Raw genomic sequence first — 16,266 nt, forward strand, 5'->3', positions numbered from 1 at the left:
AACCCTAACCCTAACCCTAACCCTAACCCTAACCCTAACCCTAACCCTAACCCTAACCCTAACCCTAACCCTAACCCTAACCCTAACCCTAACCCTAACCCTAACCCTAACCCTAACCCTAACCCTAACCCTAACCCTAACCCTAACCCTAACCCTAACCCTAACCCTAACCCTAACCCTAACCCTAACCCTAACCCTAACCCTAACCCTAACCCTAACCCTAACCCTAACCCTAACCCTAACCCTAACCCTAACCCTAACCCTAACCCTAACCCTAACCCTAACCCTAACCCTAACCCTAACCCTAACCCTAACCCTAACCCTAACCCTAACCCTAACCCTAACCCTAACCCTAACCCTAACCCTAACCCTAACCCTAACCCTAACCCTAACCCTAACCCTAACCCTAACCCTAACCCTAACCCTAACCCTAACCCTAACCCTAACCCTAACCCTAACCCTAACCCTAACCCTAACCCTAACCCTAACCCTAACCCTAACCCTAACCCTAACCCTAACCCTAACCCTAACCCTAACCCTAACCCTAACCCTAACCCTAACCCTAACCCTAACCCTAACCCTAACCCTAACCCTAACCCTAACCCTAACCCTAACCCTAACCCTAACCCTAACCCTAACCCTAACCCTAACCCTAACCCTAACCCTAACCCTAACCCTAACCCTAACCCTAACCCTAACCCTAACCCTAACCCTAACCCTAACCCTAACCCTAACCCTAACCCTAACCCTAACCCTAACCCTAACCCTAACCCTAACCCTAACCCTAACCCTAACCCTAACCCTAACCCTAACCCTAACCCTAACCCTAACCCTAACCCTAACCCTAACCCTAACCCTAACCCTAACCCTAACCCTAACCCTAACCCTAACCCTAACCCTAACCCTAACCCTAACCCTAACCCTAACCCTAACCCTAACCCTAACCCTAACCCTAACCCTAACCCTAACCCTAACCCTAACCCTAACCCTAACCCTAACCCTAACCCTAACCCTAACCCTAACCCTAACCCTAACCCTAACCCTAACCCTAACCCTAACCCTAACCCTAACCCTAACCCTAACCCTAACCCTAACCCTAACCCTAACCCTAACCCTAACCCTAACCCTAACCCTAACCCTAACCCTAACCCTAACCCTAACCCTAACCCTAACCCTAACCCTAACCCTAACCCTAACCCTAACCCTAACCCTAACCCTAACCCTAACCCTAACCCTAACCCTAACCCTAACCCTAACCCTAACCCTAACCCTAACCCTAACCCTAACCCTAACCCTAACCCTAACCCTAACCCTAACCCTAACCCTAACCCTAACCCTAACCCTAACCCTAACCCTAACCCTAACCCTAACCCTAACCCTAACCCTAACCCTAACCCTAACCCTAACCCTAACCCTAACCCTAACCCTAACCCTAACCCTAACCCTAACCCTAACCCTAACCCTAACCCTAACCCTAACCCTAACCCTAACCCTAACCCTAACCCTAACCCTAACCCTAACCCTAACCCTAACCCTAACCCTAACCCTAACCCTAACCCTAACCCTAACCCTAACCCTAACCCTAACCCTAACCCTAACCCTAACCCTAACCCTAACCCTAACCCTAACCCTAACCCTAACCCTAACCCTAACCCTAACCCTAACCCTAACCCTAACCCTAACCCTAACCCTAACCCTAACCCTAACCCTAACCCTAACCCTAACCCTAACCCTAACCCTAACCCTAACCCTAACCCTAACCCTAACCCTAACCCTAACCCTAACCCTAACCCTAACCCTAACCCTAACCCTAACCCTAACCCTAACCCTAACCCTAACCCTAACCCTAACCCTAACCCTAACCCTAACCCTAACCCTAACCCTAACCCTAACCCTAACCCTAACCCTAACCCTAACCCTAACCCTAACCCTAACCCTAACCCTAACCCTAACCCTAACCCTAACCCTAACCCTAACCCTAACCCTAACCCTAACCCTAACCCTAACCCTAACCCTAACCCTAACCCTAACCCTAACCCTAACCCTAACCCTAACCCTAACCCTAACCCTAACCCTAACCCTAACCCTAACCCTAACCCTAACCCTAACCCTAACCCTAACCCTAACCCTAACCCTAACCCTAACCCTAACCCTAACCCTAACCCTAACCCTAACCCTAACCCTAACCCTAACCCTAACCCTAACCCTAACCCTAACCCTAACCCTAACCCTAACCCTAACCCTAACCCTAACCCTAACCCTAACCCTAACCCTAACCCTAACCCTAACCCTAACCCTAACCCTAACCCTAACCCTAACCCTAACCCTAACCCTAACCCTAACCCTAACCCTAACCCTAACCCTAACCCTAACCCTAACCCTAACCCTAACCCTAACCCTAACCCTAACCCTAACCCTAACCCTAACCCTAACCCTAACCCTAACCCTAACCCTAACCCTAACCCTAACCCTAACCCTAACCCTAACCCTAACCCTAACCCTAACCCTAACCCTAACCCTAACCCTAACCCTAACCCTAACCCTAACCCTAACCCTAACCCTAACCCTAACCCTAACCCTAACCCTAACCCTAACCCTAACCCTAACCCTAACCCTAACCCTAACCCTAACCCTAACCCTAACCCTAACCCTAACCCTAACCCTAACCCTAACCCTAACCCTAACCCTAACCCTAACCCTAACCCTAACCCTAACCCTAACCCTAACCCTAACCCTAACCCTAACCCTAACCCTAACCCTAACCCTAACCCTAACCCTAACCCTAACCCTAACCCTAACCCTAACCCTAACCCTAACCCTAACCCTAACCCTAACCCTAACCCTAACCCTAACCCTAACCCTAACCCTAACCCTAACCCTAACCCTAACCCTAACCCTAACCCTAACCCTAACCCTAACCCTAACCCTAACCCTAACCCTAACCCTAACCCTAACCCTAACCCTAACCCTAACCCTAACCCTAACCCTAACCCTAACCCTAACCCTAACCCTAACCCTAACCCTAACCCTAACCCTAACCCTAACCCTAACCCTAACCCTAACCCTAACCCTAACCCTAACCCTAACCCTAACCCTAACCCTAACCCTAACCCTAACCCTAACCCTAACCCTAACCCTAACCCTAACCCTAACCCTAACCCTAACCCTAACCCTAACCCTAACCCTAACCCTAACCCTAACCCTAACCCTAACCCTAACCCTAACCCTAACCCTAACCCTAACCCTAACCCTAACCCTAACCCTAACCCTAACCCTAACCCTAACCCTAACCCTAACCCTAACCCTAACCCTAACCCTAACCCTAACCCTAACCCTAACCCTAACCCTAACCCTAACCCTAACCCTAACCCTAACCCTAACCCTAACCCTAACCCTAACCCTAACCCTAACCCTAACCCTAACCCTAACCCTAACCCTAACCCTAACCCTAACCCTAACCCTAACCCTAACCCTAACCCTAACCCTAACCCTAACCCTAACCCTAACCCTAACCCTAACCCTAACCCTAACCCTAACCCTAACCCTAACCCTAACCCTAACCCTAACCCTAACCCTAACCCTAACCCTAACCCTAACCCTAACCCTAACCCTAACCCTAACCCTAACCCTAACCCTAACCCTAACCCTAACCCTAACCCTAACCCTAACCCTAACCCTAACCCTAACCCTAACCCTAACCCTAACCCTAACCCTAACCCTAACCCTAACCCTAACCCTAACCCTAACCCTAACCCTAACCCTAACCCTAACCCTAACCCTAACCCTAACCCTAACCCTAACCCTAACCCTAACCCTAACCCTAACCCTAACCCTAACCCTAACCCTAACCCTAACCCTAACCCTAACCCTAACCCTAACCCTAACCCTAACCCTAACCCTAACCCTAACCCTAACCCTAACCCTAACCCTAACCCTAACCCTAACCCTAACCCTAACCCTAACCCTAACCCTAACCCTAACCCTAACCCTAACCCTAACCCTAACCCTAACCCTAACCCTAACCCTAACCCTAACCCTAACCCTAACCCTAACCCTAACCCTAACCCTAACCCTAACCCTAACCCTAACCCTAACCCTAACCCTAACCCTAACCCTAACCCTAACCCTAACCCTAACCCTAACCCTAACCCTAACCCTAACCCTAACCCTAACCCTAACCCTAACCCTAACCCTAACCCTAACCCTAACCCTAACCCTAACCCTAACCCTAACCCTAACCCTAACCCTAACCCTAACCCTAACCCTAACCCTAACCCTAACCCTAACCCTAACCCTAACCCTAACCCTAACCCTAACCCTAACCCTAACCCTAACCCTAACCCTAACCCTAACCCTAACCCTAACCCTAACCCTAACCCTAACCCTAACCCTAACCCTAACCCTAACCCTAACCCTAACCCTAACCCTAACCCTAACCCTAACCCTAACCCTAACCCTAACCCTAACCCTAACCCTAACCCTAACCCTAACCCTAACCCTAACCCTAACCCTAACCCTAACCCTAACCCTAACCCTAACCCTAACCCTAACCCTAACCCTAACCCTAACCCTAACCCTAACCCTAACCCTAACCCTAACCCTAACCCTAACCCTAACCCTAACCCTAACCCTAACCCTAACCCTAACCCTAACCCTAACCCTAACCCTAACCCTAACCCTAACCCTAACCCTAACCCTAACCCTAACCCTAACCCTAACCCTAACCCTAACCCTAACCCTAACCCTAACCCTAACCCTAACCCTAACCCTAACCCTAACCCTAACCCTAACCCTAACCCTAACCCTAACCCTAACCCTAACCCTAACCCTAACCCTAACCCTAACCCTAACCCTAACCCTAACCCTAACCCTAACCCTAACCCTAACCCTAACCCTAACCCTAACCCTAACCCTAACCCTAACCCTAACCCTAACCCTAACCCTAACCCTAACCCTAACCCTAACCCTAACCCTAACCCTAACCCTAACCCTAACCCTAACCCTAACCCTAACCCTAACCCTAACCCTAACCCTAACCCTAACCCTAACCCTAACCCTAACCCTAACCCTAACCCTAACCCTAACCCTAACCCTAACCCTAACCCTAACCCTAACCCTAACCCTAACCCTAACCCTAACCCTAACCCTAACCCTAACCCTAACCCTAACCCTAACCCTAACTCTAACCCTAACCCTAACCCTAACCCTAACCCTAACCCTAACCCTCTAACCCTAACCCTAACCCTAACCCTAACCCTAACCCTAACCCTAACCCTAACCCTAACCCTAACCCTAACCCTAACCCTAACCCTAACCCTAACCCTAACCCTAACCCTAACCCCACCCCTAACCCTAACCCTAACCCTAACCCTAACCCTAACCCTAACCCTAACCCTAACCCTAACCCTAACCCTAACCCTAAAACCCTAAAACCCTAACCCTAACCTTAACCCTAACCCTAACCCTAACCCCCACCTTTATTTTAACTGTAAAAATAGTGCTTCTGTTGCTTTGCTCAGGTAAAGCCCTCTGGGCATTTTAAAGTAGCCTGACATGAATCTGCCTCGATTCAGGATTAATGCATCAGTTTTTTATCATTCATCACATGAATTCACATGTTTGACTTTGACAGCCCTAATAATGGCAAATCTAATCACAATAGACACAAAAATCTCAATGATACAGTTTTCCTTTGTGTTTCAATGACTGATACCATTCTCTGTATGAAACTGCTATACAAACACACCACCTGCTCCACTCCACCTCCCAGTAACATTGACCCGTCAGACTCTCTCTGCTCAGGACCTGCTCCCAGAAACCGAATCTGTCTGAATGATAAGGATAACTCTGGTATTGAGTCATATGTGTTGCTCTTCTGTTTCCATAAAACAGAGACAGACCGGTGTTAGCTGTGTTTGGGTCCAGAGTGATTTCTGTGTAATATTGTAAGAAGTCCTCTCTGGAGCTGGGTTCAGCTGGTGACAGTAAAACCTGGAGTGGACTCAGAGTGAGCTGGAGTTTGACCCTGAGCGCTGACACAGCTCTGATCACGTACTCAAAGTAGCTCCGGGGCCCTGTCTGAATCCTGGCTGGCTCTGTGCTCTGTGTGTCTGTGGACAGTGAAGCGTAGAGCTGTAGAAACTGGTTATGATCCGGAGTGAGGGACAGTGTGTCCAGCTCAGAGATGCTCCTCTTCAGCTCAGTCATGTCCTGCTGCAGTTGGTCCTGGAGCTCTTGGACTCGGCTCAGTTGGGTCTGCTCCTGGGAGAGGATCTGCTGCTCCACTTCAGAGCCTCTTTTCTCCAGGAGAAGGACCATCTCTCTGAAGCTGTTCCTGCTGCGCTGCACTGCTGTCTGGGCCGAGGGGCTGATGTCCTGAATCTCCTGTTTTAGTCTCTTCAGGTCTTTGTCCTGAAGGCTCTGGAGAAGCAGGGCCCTCTTGACCAGCAGCTCTGCCTTTGTGTTGGGAGCAGATGTTTCCCTGGAGATTGTGGGACGGCGCTCTGAGCCCAGTCTTCTTCTTCATCTTCATCTTTGGTGTTTCATGGCTGTTGGTATCCTTCAGCAGTTCTACTACACCTGCTAACATGATGTTTTGGATGAGGACAGGCCTGGGGTTGAAGCTCTGGCGACACTCAGGACAGCTGTAGCGCTGGTTCCAGTCCTCTTGGTCCCAGTGGTGTTGGACACAGTTCCTGCAGTAGCTGTGTCCACAGGGAATAGTCACCGGATCCTTCACTAGATCCAAACACACGGGACAGAAAAAGGATTCTTGGTCGAGTGCTTTCTGCGCCATCTCTCCTGGATCAGAGCGACTCAGAGTTTGACTTTGCAGCAGTGGGAGGAGCCAGGCCACACCCAGAGCTCTGTGTAAATCTGAGGAGGAAGCAGGAAGCACCGAGCAGCAACACTTTAAAGACACACACAGCTTTCCTCTGTCAACATGTTTGTCTCATCATTTCAGAGGACTGGGGCCTTTAGAAGTTGTTTTTGAAAGAAATATCCAAAGTGAAAACCAACAAATGTCACAAAAACTTATTTTCATCTGGTAACGGCCCAACAACGGTAACGGTGGTGTTGTGGAAATGTCTGTAAACGTTAGACGGAGAAATAAGAAACACCAAAAATAGAATACAAAACAAAGTTGTCTTGTTCCAAAGTGAATCTTTCTTTCAGCCGTGCACAGCCATAATACTGCCCCCTAACAGAGTTGTGTCTCCCTCCCTGATCTGAACAAAGACGAGTCCAGCTGATGAGACCCTGTGGGCGGGGCCTATGTAACTGAGATTCACAGTTTTTAAAAGAAAAACCACAAACGTTGAACCTTATTATTGGTGTGGGATTGACTCCACAAACGTTCAATGAAGTTAAGTTAAGTTAAGGTTAAGGTTAAGGTTAAGGTTAGGGTTAAGGTTAAGGTTAAGGTTAAGGTTAAGGTTAAGGTTAAGGTTAAGGTTAAGGTTAGGGTTAGGGTTAGGGTTAGGGTTAAGGTTAGGGTTAGGGTTAGGGTTAGGGTTAAGGTTAAGGTTAGGGTTAGGGTTATGGTTAAGGTTAAGGTTAAGGTTAAGGTTAGGGTTAGGGTTAGGGTTAGGGTTAGGGTTAAGGTTAGGGTTAGGGTTAGGGTTAGGGTTAGGGTTAAGGTTAAGGTTAGGGTTAAGGTTAAGGTTAAGGTTAAGGTTAGGGTTAGGGTTAGGGTTAAGGTTAGGGTTAAGGTTAGGGTTAGGGTTAGGGTTAGCCATGAGGCTATAAGGGAAATGCTGTGGCCCCTGAAACCGCGCCACGGCTCTCCAGCCATTTAAGGCTCTCCGGCCTTAAAATGACATGAAACTCTTCCACTTACTAACCCACTAACCCAAACCCTAACCCACCAGCAAAGAGAATGAGACAAAAACTTTAAAGAGTTTTTGTCTCATTCTCTAACCCTAACCCTAACCCTAACCCACTCTCTTTGCTCCGCCACTTTATGCACGAGAAAAAATACTTATGTAAATCAATCGGTATTAATCCGCTCATCACTAAAGCGTAACTTCAGAGACGCTGTAAAACGACAGTAGTCTGACAGGTTTGGGGCCAAAGACTAATGGAGTTTGTTTGTGCAGCGCACTCCAGTTCTCTGTGAGTGTGAAACACAGGGAGTTGAGCTTTGGGACAAGTGGGACTTTTAAATGTAACTAATCACAATTACAAGCTAGAATTATACCCAATTACAAGTGCAAGTACAGGTTTAATAATAAATCACATTAGTATTTTCTCTCATTAGTTTCTTTCCACCGCTGCTTTCAAATGGTGAATAATCCTCAAAACATCAAAATATTCAGGAAGTTGCTTCGGGCACAGCCATTATCTGTGGCCCTTTTTCTTTTGCTTCACATCAAGGAACCAGTCACCCATTCACACACACATTCACACACCAGTGTTCACTGACACTGGGGGCCAGTCGGGTTTAGTGTCTTGCCCAGGGACACAACGACAGCATTCCCCTGAGACAGCTGCGATTGCACCGCCAACCTGCGGGCCAGTGGATCTGAGCACTCTACCAGGAGAGAGCAGGATAAGGGAGTCCCACATTGTAGCTTTAAAACTCAAACTGTGTGTTTCCTTGTGTTGTATTCACCTTCTATTTGTCTGTTGTTTTGTTTAGTGCAGTTGTAGCTTTGATCAGATTTACTTTATTAAAAGAGGAACTCTGTATAAACTTTTGTTTCTTGCAAAACAACATGCGGGGGACACGTGCGCTGCCATGTTTGTTGTGATTACGCTGCTGGGCGTGTTTCCCTCCCAGAATGCAAAGCGCAAACGTAAAGTGCGCTGGTCAAATTTAATATGAAATTGACACCATGATGGTGAACGACATGAGCGGTGAAAAAACCAGTGGCGCCGTCAATCGAGCGGCCGAGGCGCTCACCGGACGGACTGTTCCAACAAGAAAGGGACATTTCCATTGGACGTGCGAGCGGCGTGTGATTCCAACCACACGTTTATGGATGCGGCTGTCGAGTGGCCGGGGAGTGTACACGACTCCTCCGTGTTTTTAAACTCTAAAGTCAACGCGTATTTGAATGTCAGGACCGTTCCATCCAGGGAGACGCTCTGGACGGAGAGGACGCAGTGCCGGTTTATCTTGTAGGGGGCGCTACATACCCTCTCCTTCCTTATCTAATGGAACTCATTTTAAGGTGGTATTTGGCGTGCTCGTGATGGCGTGCGCCATAGGGAGACTCAAAGCCAGAGTGGGCGGGCTCAGGAGACCTTTGGACATCAGCCTGGGGGACCTGCCTCACGTGATCTTTGTGTGATTTGTTTTGCAGAATGTTTATGAGATAAACGGGGAAGATGTGGATGAGAACGAGGTGCAAAAGGCGACGTGACAGAGACACGCAGCCATGGAGACAAGCGGGTGGTGTCATATGTTATTAAAGCAAATCAAACCGTTGTAATTCACATTTATTACATTAATACACCATTCAAACTACTGTCGAAGTTTAGTCTATACAGACTGCGAGAGGCGAAGATCGTTCTCAAGTTCTTTATTTGATGAAAACAGGGAAAAACAGGCAAAACAGCAGCATGTTGTTCGTTTTGCAGCTGAGATTCGACTCTTCACAAGATTTAGCTGTGTTTTATATCGCTGTTGCTTGGGTCTGATAAACATGGCCTGACCTTCGCTATGATGTCCGCTTTAAGATTGTTTAGACGAGTCCACAGATGATCAGAAAATACACAGAATAGTTAAAATACACAGAATAGTTCATTGTGACCCATATGCAGCAAGATCATCTTGACTCATGATAAATAGGACACAGACGTAACAGTAATTTGATCAATATCCACGCTACAAACATTTGAATAAATGAGACACACGCCATGGTATTTTGTATTTTCTAAGAATGTATTGAAGATGTAGTTATAGTATTACATGAAGTTTTACTGTTGATGGAGCGTTGAAACGCCACGTCCCAAAACTGCACGCGACCGACTTTAAGCGTGTATCACATTTGTGGGTAAAAGGACTTCTCTAGCATTTCCTTATTCTTCTCAAATTCTTTCTCGCCCTCACGCAGGAAATTGTGGACTTTCTGCCACGTTTCGATCTCCACGCGCCACAGAGCGGTTCTGGCCCTGATCCACCGCGAATGCTCGGTCTCGGTGCCCTGAGCCAAAGCCTGAGCGTCTTTGTAAAGAAAGTACCCGTCTGCGCCGACAAAAACTGAATTAAGAACAAAAGCGCCATTTTTGACCACCTTAGCCACACGCAGACCTCTTATCTTTACTGGACTTATTGCACGTTCTCCTTCTGTTACATGACGTAGAGCTTCAGCAGACAATCTCTTTCTTATCACTTTTTCACAAGTAACACTTACGGGGTCGGCCAGGTCAGCTCCAAATACAGCGCCTGCAAACGTAGCTAGGATTACCTCGTTCAGAACATCTTCTTTCAGTCCTTCAAAGTGCTGCTGGATTACATCATTCAAAAAGCCCTGCAGCTCGTTCATGATCGTCACGCACCGTTTGAAAGCCTTTTTTGCTCGGTCACTCTGTGTGTTGTTGACCCCATGCTCCACGCTTGTGGTCACAATGCCCTGGACTCCACTCACTAATCCCACTACCATTACAGCGACTTCACATCCAAACGCCAACGGTGGGAAGGGTATTGAAGCCAAACCAATCATGATTAAAATCCCTGTCACGGCCCCTGTTGCGCTGCTGACCACACCTGAAATCCTTGCTCTTTTGTGCATACTGTCCAGCTTCAGAGCACAAGCCTCCAGTTCACTCAGTTTCATCTCCATCTGAGGCTTCAGCTCACAGAACTTCTCCCTGAAGTCCTGAGACCGGCCCTGGAACAGGAGCACCATGATGAAGGCCTGGTCTGCCCTGAGGGCGCTGAGGGTGTGGATTTGGGAGGGCATCTTCTTAATGTCCTGCTCGGAAACATCTCTTAGATCGATCTTTGGTTGGACCTGGTTGAAGTTGTTGAGCGCGTTGCTTTTCCATCCATAAAAAAATATCCTTATTGTCAAAATGTAACACTGGAGCAGGTTCTTGAAAACATCTTTGTTGAGAGCGTTGGGGTGGAAGAACTTCTGGTTGTCCTGTTTTAATAAAAGCAGGAGAAGAGCCGGGATATGTGCAGTGAGGATGAGTAACCGCACAGTCTGGTTCTCCAGGTCCATCTCTGGGTTAAGATTCTTCTGGAACACACAAACAGAGGTGACTGTGAGCCTCTCCAGGGCCTCCAGGGGGCGCTGCAGGTCCTTCAGCCCACTCAGAGTCTTCCCCAGAACTGCACCCAGCTCTTTCTCTGATTCTTCAGTCTCGGTGAGCTCGGTGAGAGCCCGAACCTCCGCCTTTCTGTCCTGAATCCGCTGGTCACAGCGGTTACTGAACACCTGAATGGTGCTTATGTCGTCGTACGTGTCAGAGACGTACTGCTTCAGGGCCCGCTTCAGGTTCTCTCTCTCAGAAGTCATGATTTTTTTAGTCCTGGTCTTAGATCCTGGTCTAAGATCCTGGTCCGATCCTGGTCTGGATCCTGCTCTTGCTGTGTTATTCTCCTCTTCAGAGAGAGAGAGAGAGAGAGAGAGAGAGAGAGAGAGAGAGAGAGAGAGAGAGAGAGACAGAGAGAGAGAGAGAGAGAGAGAGAGAGAGAGAGAGAGAGAGAGAGAGACTGCAGCGATAGTGAAAGTGAAAGTAATGATTCATGACTGGCCTCGGCTGAACTGCAGCGAGTTAACCCTTGTGCTTCCCTCAAAGACCCTCAAAGACCCTCAAAGACCCTCAAAGATGGCACGGGGGGTTTTCAAGTCCAGGCTTTTACAGGCCCGGTTTTAGTCTTTATTTGACATCTAGAATTTGATGTCCTAATTTCAGAAGGTCGTCAGGCGTCTGTGTGACTCTGGGAGAAAAGTCCAAACAGAAACGTTAACTCTGAACAGGACACGCTCTGTTTTCTGAGAGGATAAAACGCTCTTTAATTAAGCCCTTTAATTTAAACTGGTAAAAAAAAGAAAGGTTAATAATGACACATAAATAAATACTTTAGTTCTGTGTGACTGGGTCATTTTTAACTTTGTGCCAAAAATCATCAGAATAAAAGCAGAATAAAGCGGCTCAAACATGTGTGAATCACAAATATAACTCCAGGCGTGTAAATGAAAAGGGAAAACAATGATGAGCTGGTTAAAAGCTCTTAAAAGTGCATTTGAGCTCAGACTTAGGCCTGTATGTCGCTCCATTCACTACAAACATTTCATCATCACCTTCAAGACTTTGCTCAACATCAAAAGAGTCGATTGCTCCAAAGATTTGATCAACTCAGACTCGTCTTCTTTCTGCTTTACCTGAATGTTCCACAATATAATAAAGCATTAAACATATCTATTCTTATTCCACTGCTGCTGTTAATGACACTGCAATTCACTTTCTAATCTCACTATTTGTGACGTATTTGAGGTTTTGAGACAGAAAACATGAAAACAGATGATTGATGACTTTATTGTTGATTTGAGTAAAGATGATGCTGTTGCCTTCACCATCGTAGAACCAGAGTTACTCCTTCTGTGGCTCTGAGACACTTTTACAATTAGGATTCAAAGTCAACACAAAACACAGTGAAAATCGACAGAGAAACAAACAATAGATAATAGACAAATAGTTTGATTGGTGCAGTTTTAGATGAAATAAGAACATGACTTTTTACATTCGGACAAGGGTTAGACGTTTAAACGTGTTTAGCAAAAATAACCACAATATTGTAAGTGAAACTTCATTTCATGTAAATACTATAATTTCTACCTCAATTTTGATACATTGATCATGAACATATTTGTGAAATATTCTAGAGCATTTTGTTTTTTTCAGTTTTGTTCAAATTAGTGTCTAGTTTTGATTATGATATTAGTTATTTAGTATTTATTTCATTTTAAACTAAACTTTTATTAATTGAAAATAAAAGGCACAAATTAGATCCTGAACTGTGGAGAACAAAAGCTGTTTTATTTGAGTTTAACCCTTCGGGGTCCAGAGCTTTTTTGGCCGTTTTTGGATACCTTCAATTTTGCCCTAATACACTACATTAAGAAATGTTTACCAGACCAATGTTGGGTATCTTTTTTTCAGCACAACCTCACCTATATATATATATATATATATATATATATATATATATATATATATATATATATATATATATATACATACATACATACATATATATATACATACATATATATATATATATGATCAGTTAGTTCGTTTTTCACTTTGACATACTATTTCAACATACTGGACCTAAACACACACAGACAACACAAAGTCCGTCGAGAAAAATTATGTTTTTTTCATTGTAAAACCTTCAATCATGCTTAACCAAGCATTTAAAAAGGGTCAAACTGAACAACAAGGTGCAAATATGGACATATAACATTATTCTTGTGATATATACAAGCAATTAACAACTATTTACAGTTAAAAAGTAGGTAAATCCACAGGCGTTTTTCTATTTGTGCTACTTCTCAAAACAGTTTCTGTCCAAAATGACATAGAAAGCAAAACAGTTTCTGTCCAAAATGACATAGAAAGCCACATCACAGGCCTTGTACTTCCATGTGAGTGATGTTCAGAAGGAACTCTAAACCAGGTCTAAACCAGGTCTAAACCAGGTCTAAACCAGGTCTAAACCAGGTCTAAACCAGGTCTAAACCAGGTCTAAACCAGGTCTAAACCAGGTCCAAACCAGGTCCAAACCAGGTCTAAACCAGGACTAAACCAGGTCTAAACCAGGTCCAAACCAGGTCCAAACCAGGTCTAAACCAGGTCCAAACCAGGTCCAAACCAGGTCTAAACCAGGTCTAAACCAGGTCTAAACCAGGTCTAAACCAGGACTAAACCAGGTCCAAACAAGGTCCAACCCAGGTCTAAACCAGGTCTAAACCAGGTGTAAACCAGGTCCAAACCAGGTCTAAACCAGGTCTAAACCAGGTCCAAACCAGGTCCAAACCAGGTCTAAACCAGGTCCAAACCAGGTCCAAACCAGGTCTAAACCAGGTCTAAACCAGGTCTAAACCAGGTCTAAACCAGGACTAAACCAGGTCTTAACAAGGTCCAACCCAGGTCTAAACCAGGTCTAAACCAGGTGTAAACCAGGTCCAAACCAGGTCTAAACCAGGTCTAAACCAGGTCCAAACCAGGTCCAAACCAGGTCTAAACCAGGACTAAACCAGGACTAAACCAGGTCTAAACCAGGTCTAAACCAGGTCTGAATCAGGTCTAAACCAGGTCTAAACCAGGTCCAAACCAGGTCCAAACCAGGTCCAAACCAGGTCTAAACCAGGTCCAAACCAGGTCCAAACCAGGTCCAAACCAGGTCTAAACCAGGTCCAAACCAGGTCTAAACCAGGTCTAAACCAGGACTAAACCAGGTCTAAACCAGGTCCAAACCAGGTCTAAACCAGGACTAAACCAGGTCTAAACCAGGTCTAAACCAGGTCTAAACCAAGGCTAAACCAGGTCTAAACCAGGTCTAAACCAGGTCTGAATCAGGTCTAAACCAGGTCTAAACCAGGTCCAAACCAGGTCTAAACCAGGACTAAACCAGGTCAAAACCAGGTCTAAACCAGGTCTAAACCAGGACTAAACCAGATCCAAACCAGGACTAAACCAGGTCTAAACCAGGTCCAAACCAGGTCCAAACCAGGTCTAAACCAGGTCTAAACCAGGTCTAAACCAGGTCCAAACCAGGTCTAAACCAGGTGTAAACCAGGTCCAAACCAGGTCCAAACCAGGTCTAAACCAGGTCTAAACCAGGTCCAAACCAGGTCCAAACCAGGTCTAAACCAGGACTAAACCAGGACTAAACCAGGTCTAAACCAGGTCTAAACCAGGTCTGAATCAGGTCTAAACCAGGTCTAAACCAGGTCCAAACCAGGTCCAAACCAGGTCCAAACCAGGTCTAAACCAGGTCCAAACCAGGACTAAACCAGGTCTAAACCAGGTCCAAACCAGGTCTAAACCAGGTCCAAACCAGGTCCAAACCAGGACTAAACCAGGTCTAAACCAGGTCTAAACCAGGACTAAACCAGGTCTAAACCAGGTCTAAACCAGGTCTGAATCAGGTCTAAACCAGGTCTAAACCAGGTCCAAACCAGGTCTAAACCAGGACTAAACCAGGTCTAAACCAGGTCTAAACCAGGACTAAACCAGGTCTAAACCAGGTCTAAACCAGGTCTGAATCAGGTCTAAACCAGGTCCAAACCAGGTTTAAACCAGGTCTAAACCAGGTCTAAACCAGGTCTAAACCAGGTCCAAACCAGGTCCAAACCAGGTCCAAACCAGGTTTAAACCAGGTCTAAACCAGGTCTAAACCAGATCCAAACCAGGTCTAAACCAGGTCTAAACCAGGACTAAACCAGGTCTAAACCAGGTCCAAACCAGGTCTAAACCAGGACTAAACCAGGTCTAAACCAGGTCTAAACCAGGTCTAAACCAGGGCTAAACCAGGTCTAAACCAGGACTAAACCAGGTCTAAACCAGGTCCAAACCAGGTCCAAACCAGGTCTAAACCAGGTCTAAACCAGGTCTAAACCAGGTCCAAACCAGGTCTAAACCAGGTGTAAACCAGGTCCAAACCAGGTCCAAACCAGGTCCAAACCAGGTCTAAACCAGGTCCAAACCAGGACTAAACCAGGTCTAAACCAGGTCCAAACCAGGTCTAAACCAGGTCCAAACCAGGTCCAAACCAGGACTAAACCAGGTCTAAACCAGGTCTAAACCAGGACTAAACCAGGTCTAAACCAGGTCTAAACCAGGTCTGAATCAGGTCTAAACCAGGTCTAAACCAGGTCCAAACCAGGTCTAAACCAGGACTAAACCAGGTCTAAACCAGGTCTAAACTAGGTCTAAACCAGGACTAAACCAGGTCTAAACCAGGTCTAAACCAGGTCTAAACTAGGTCCAAACTATGTCTAAACCAGGTCTAAACTAGGACTAAACCAGGTCTAAACGAGGACTAAACCAGGTCTTAAGTTGATCTCTGTCTCAGACCAGTTTTACAAAAATAAACTTTTACAAAATCCCTCTTGTTTTGTTGAGTAACTGTTGCCTTTCCCATGATGCTCCTGCCTGTGGCTCTCCGCTCTGATTGGCTAAAGCTGTGTGGGTACTGTGCTGTGATTGGCCAGGGAAGGCACTTGGGATGCAATGATTGGCCGGTCCCGGGGTCTGGGACTCTCGGGGCCAGTATAAGACCCTGGGGGGGTTTTGGTCCGG

At 46.4% G+C, this 16,266-nt stretch overlaps 1 protein-coding gene across 1 annotated transcript; it reads right to left on the reverse strand.

Moving 5' to 3' along the window:
* Positions 1-5,749: 5,749 nt before the first annotated feature.
* Positions 5,750-6,796, reverse strand: LOC140380225 (E3 ubiquitin-protein ligase TRIM65-like; the record flags this gene model as incomplete). The annotated part of the gene is made up of 2 exons (XM_072464390.1): positions 6,588-6,796; positions 5,750-6,481 (listed from the first exon to the last, which is right to left on the reverse strand). Coding segments are annotated over exons 1-2 (941 nt in total), but the record flags the coding sequence as incomplete, so codon positions are not given.
* Between the last annotated feature and the right edge of the window lie 9,470 nt (positions 6,797-16,266).

This window comes from Eucyclogobius newberryi, unplaced genomic scaffold, assembly GCF_026437365.1.
Source record: "Eucyclogobius newberryi isolate DKJ021-1_F unplaced genomic scaffold, fEucNew1.0.hap1 SCAF_458, whole genome shotgun sequence".
NCBI classification, from domain to species: Eukaryota; Metazoa; Chordata; class Actinopteri; order Gobiiformes; family Gobiidae; genus Eucyclogobius; species Eucyclogobius newberryi.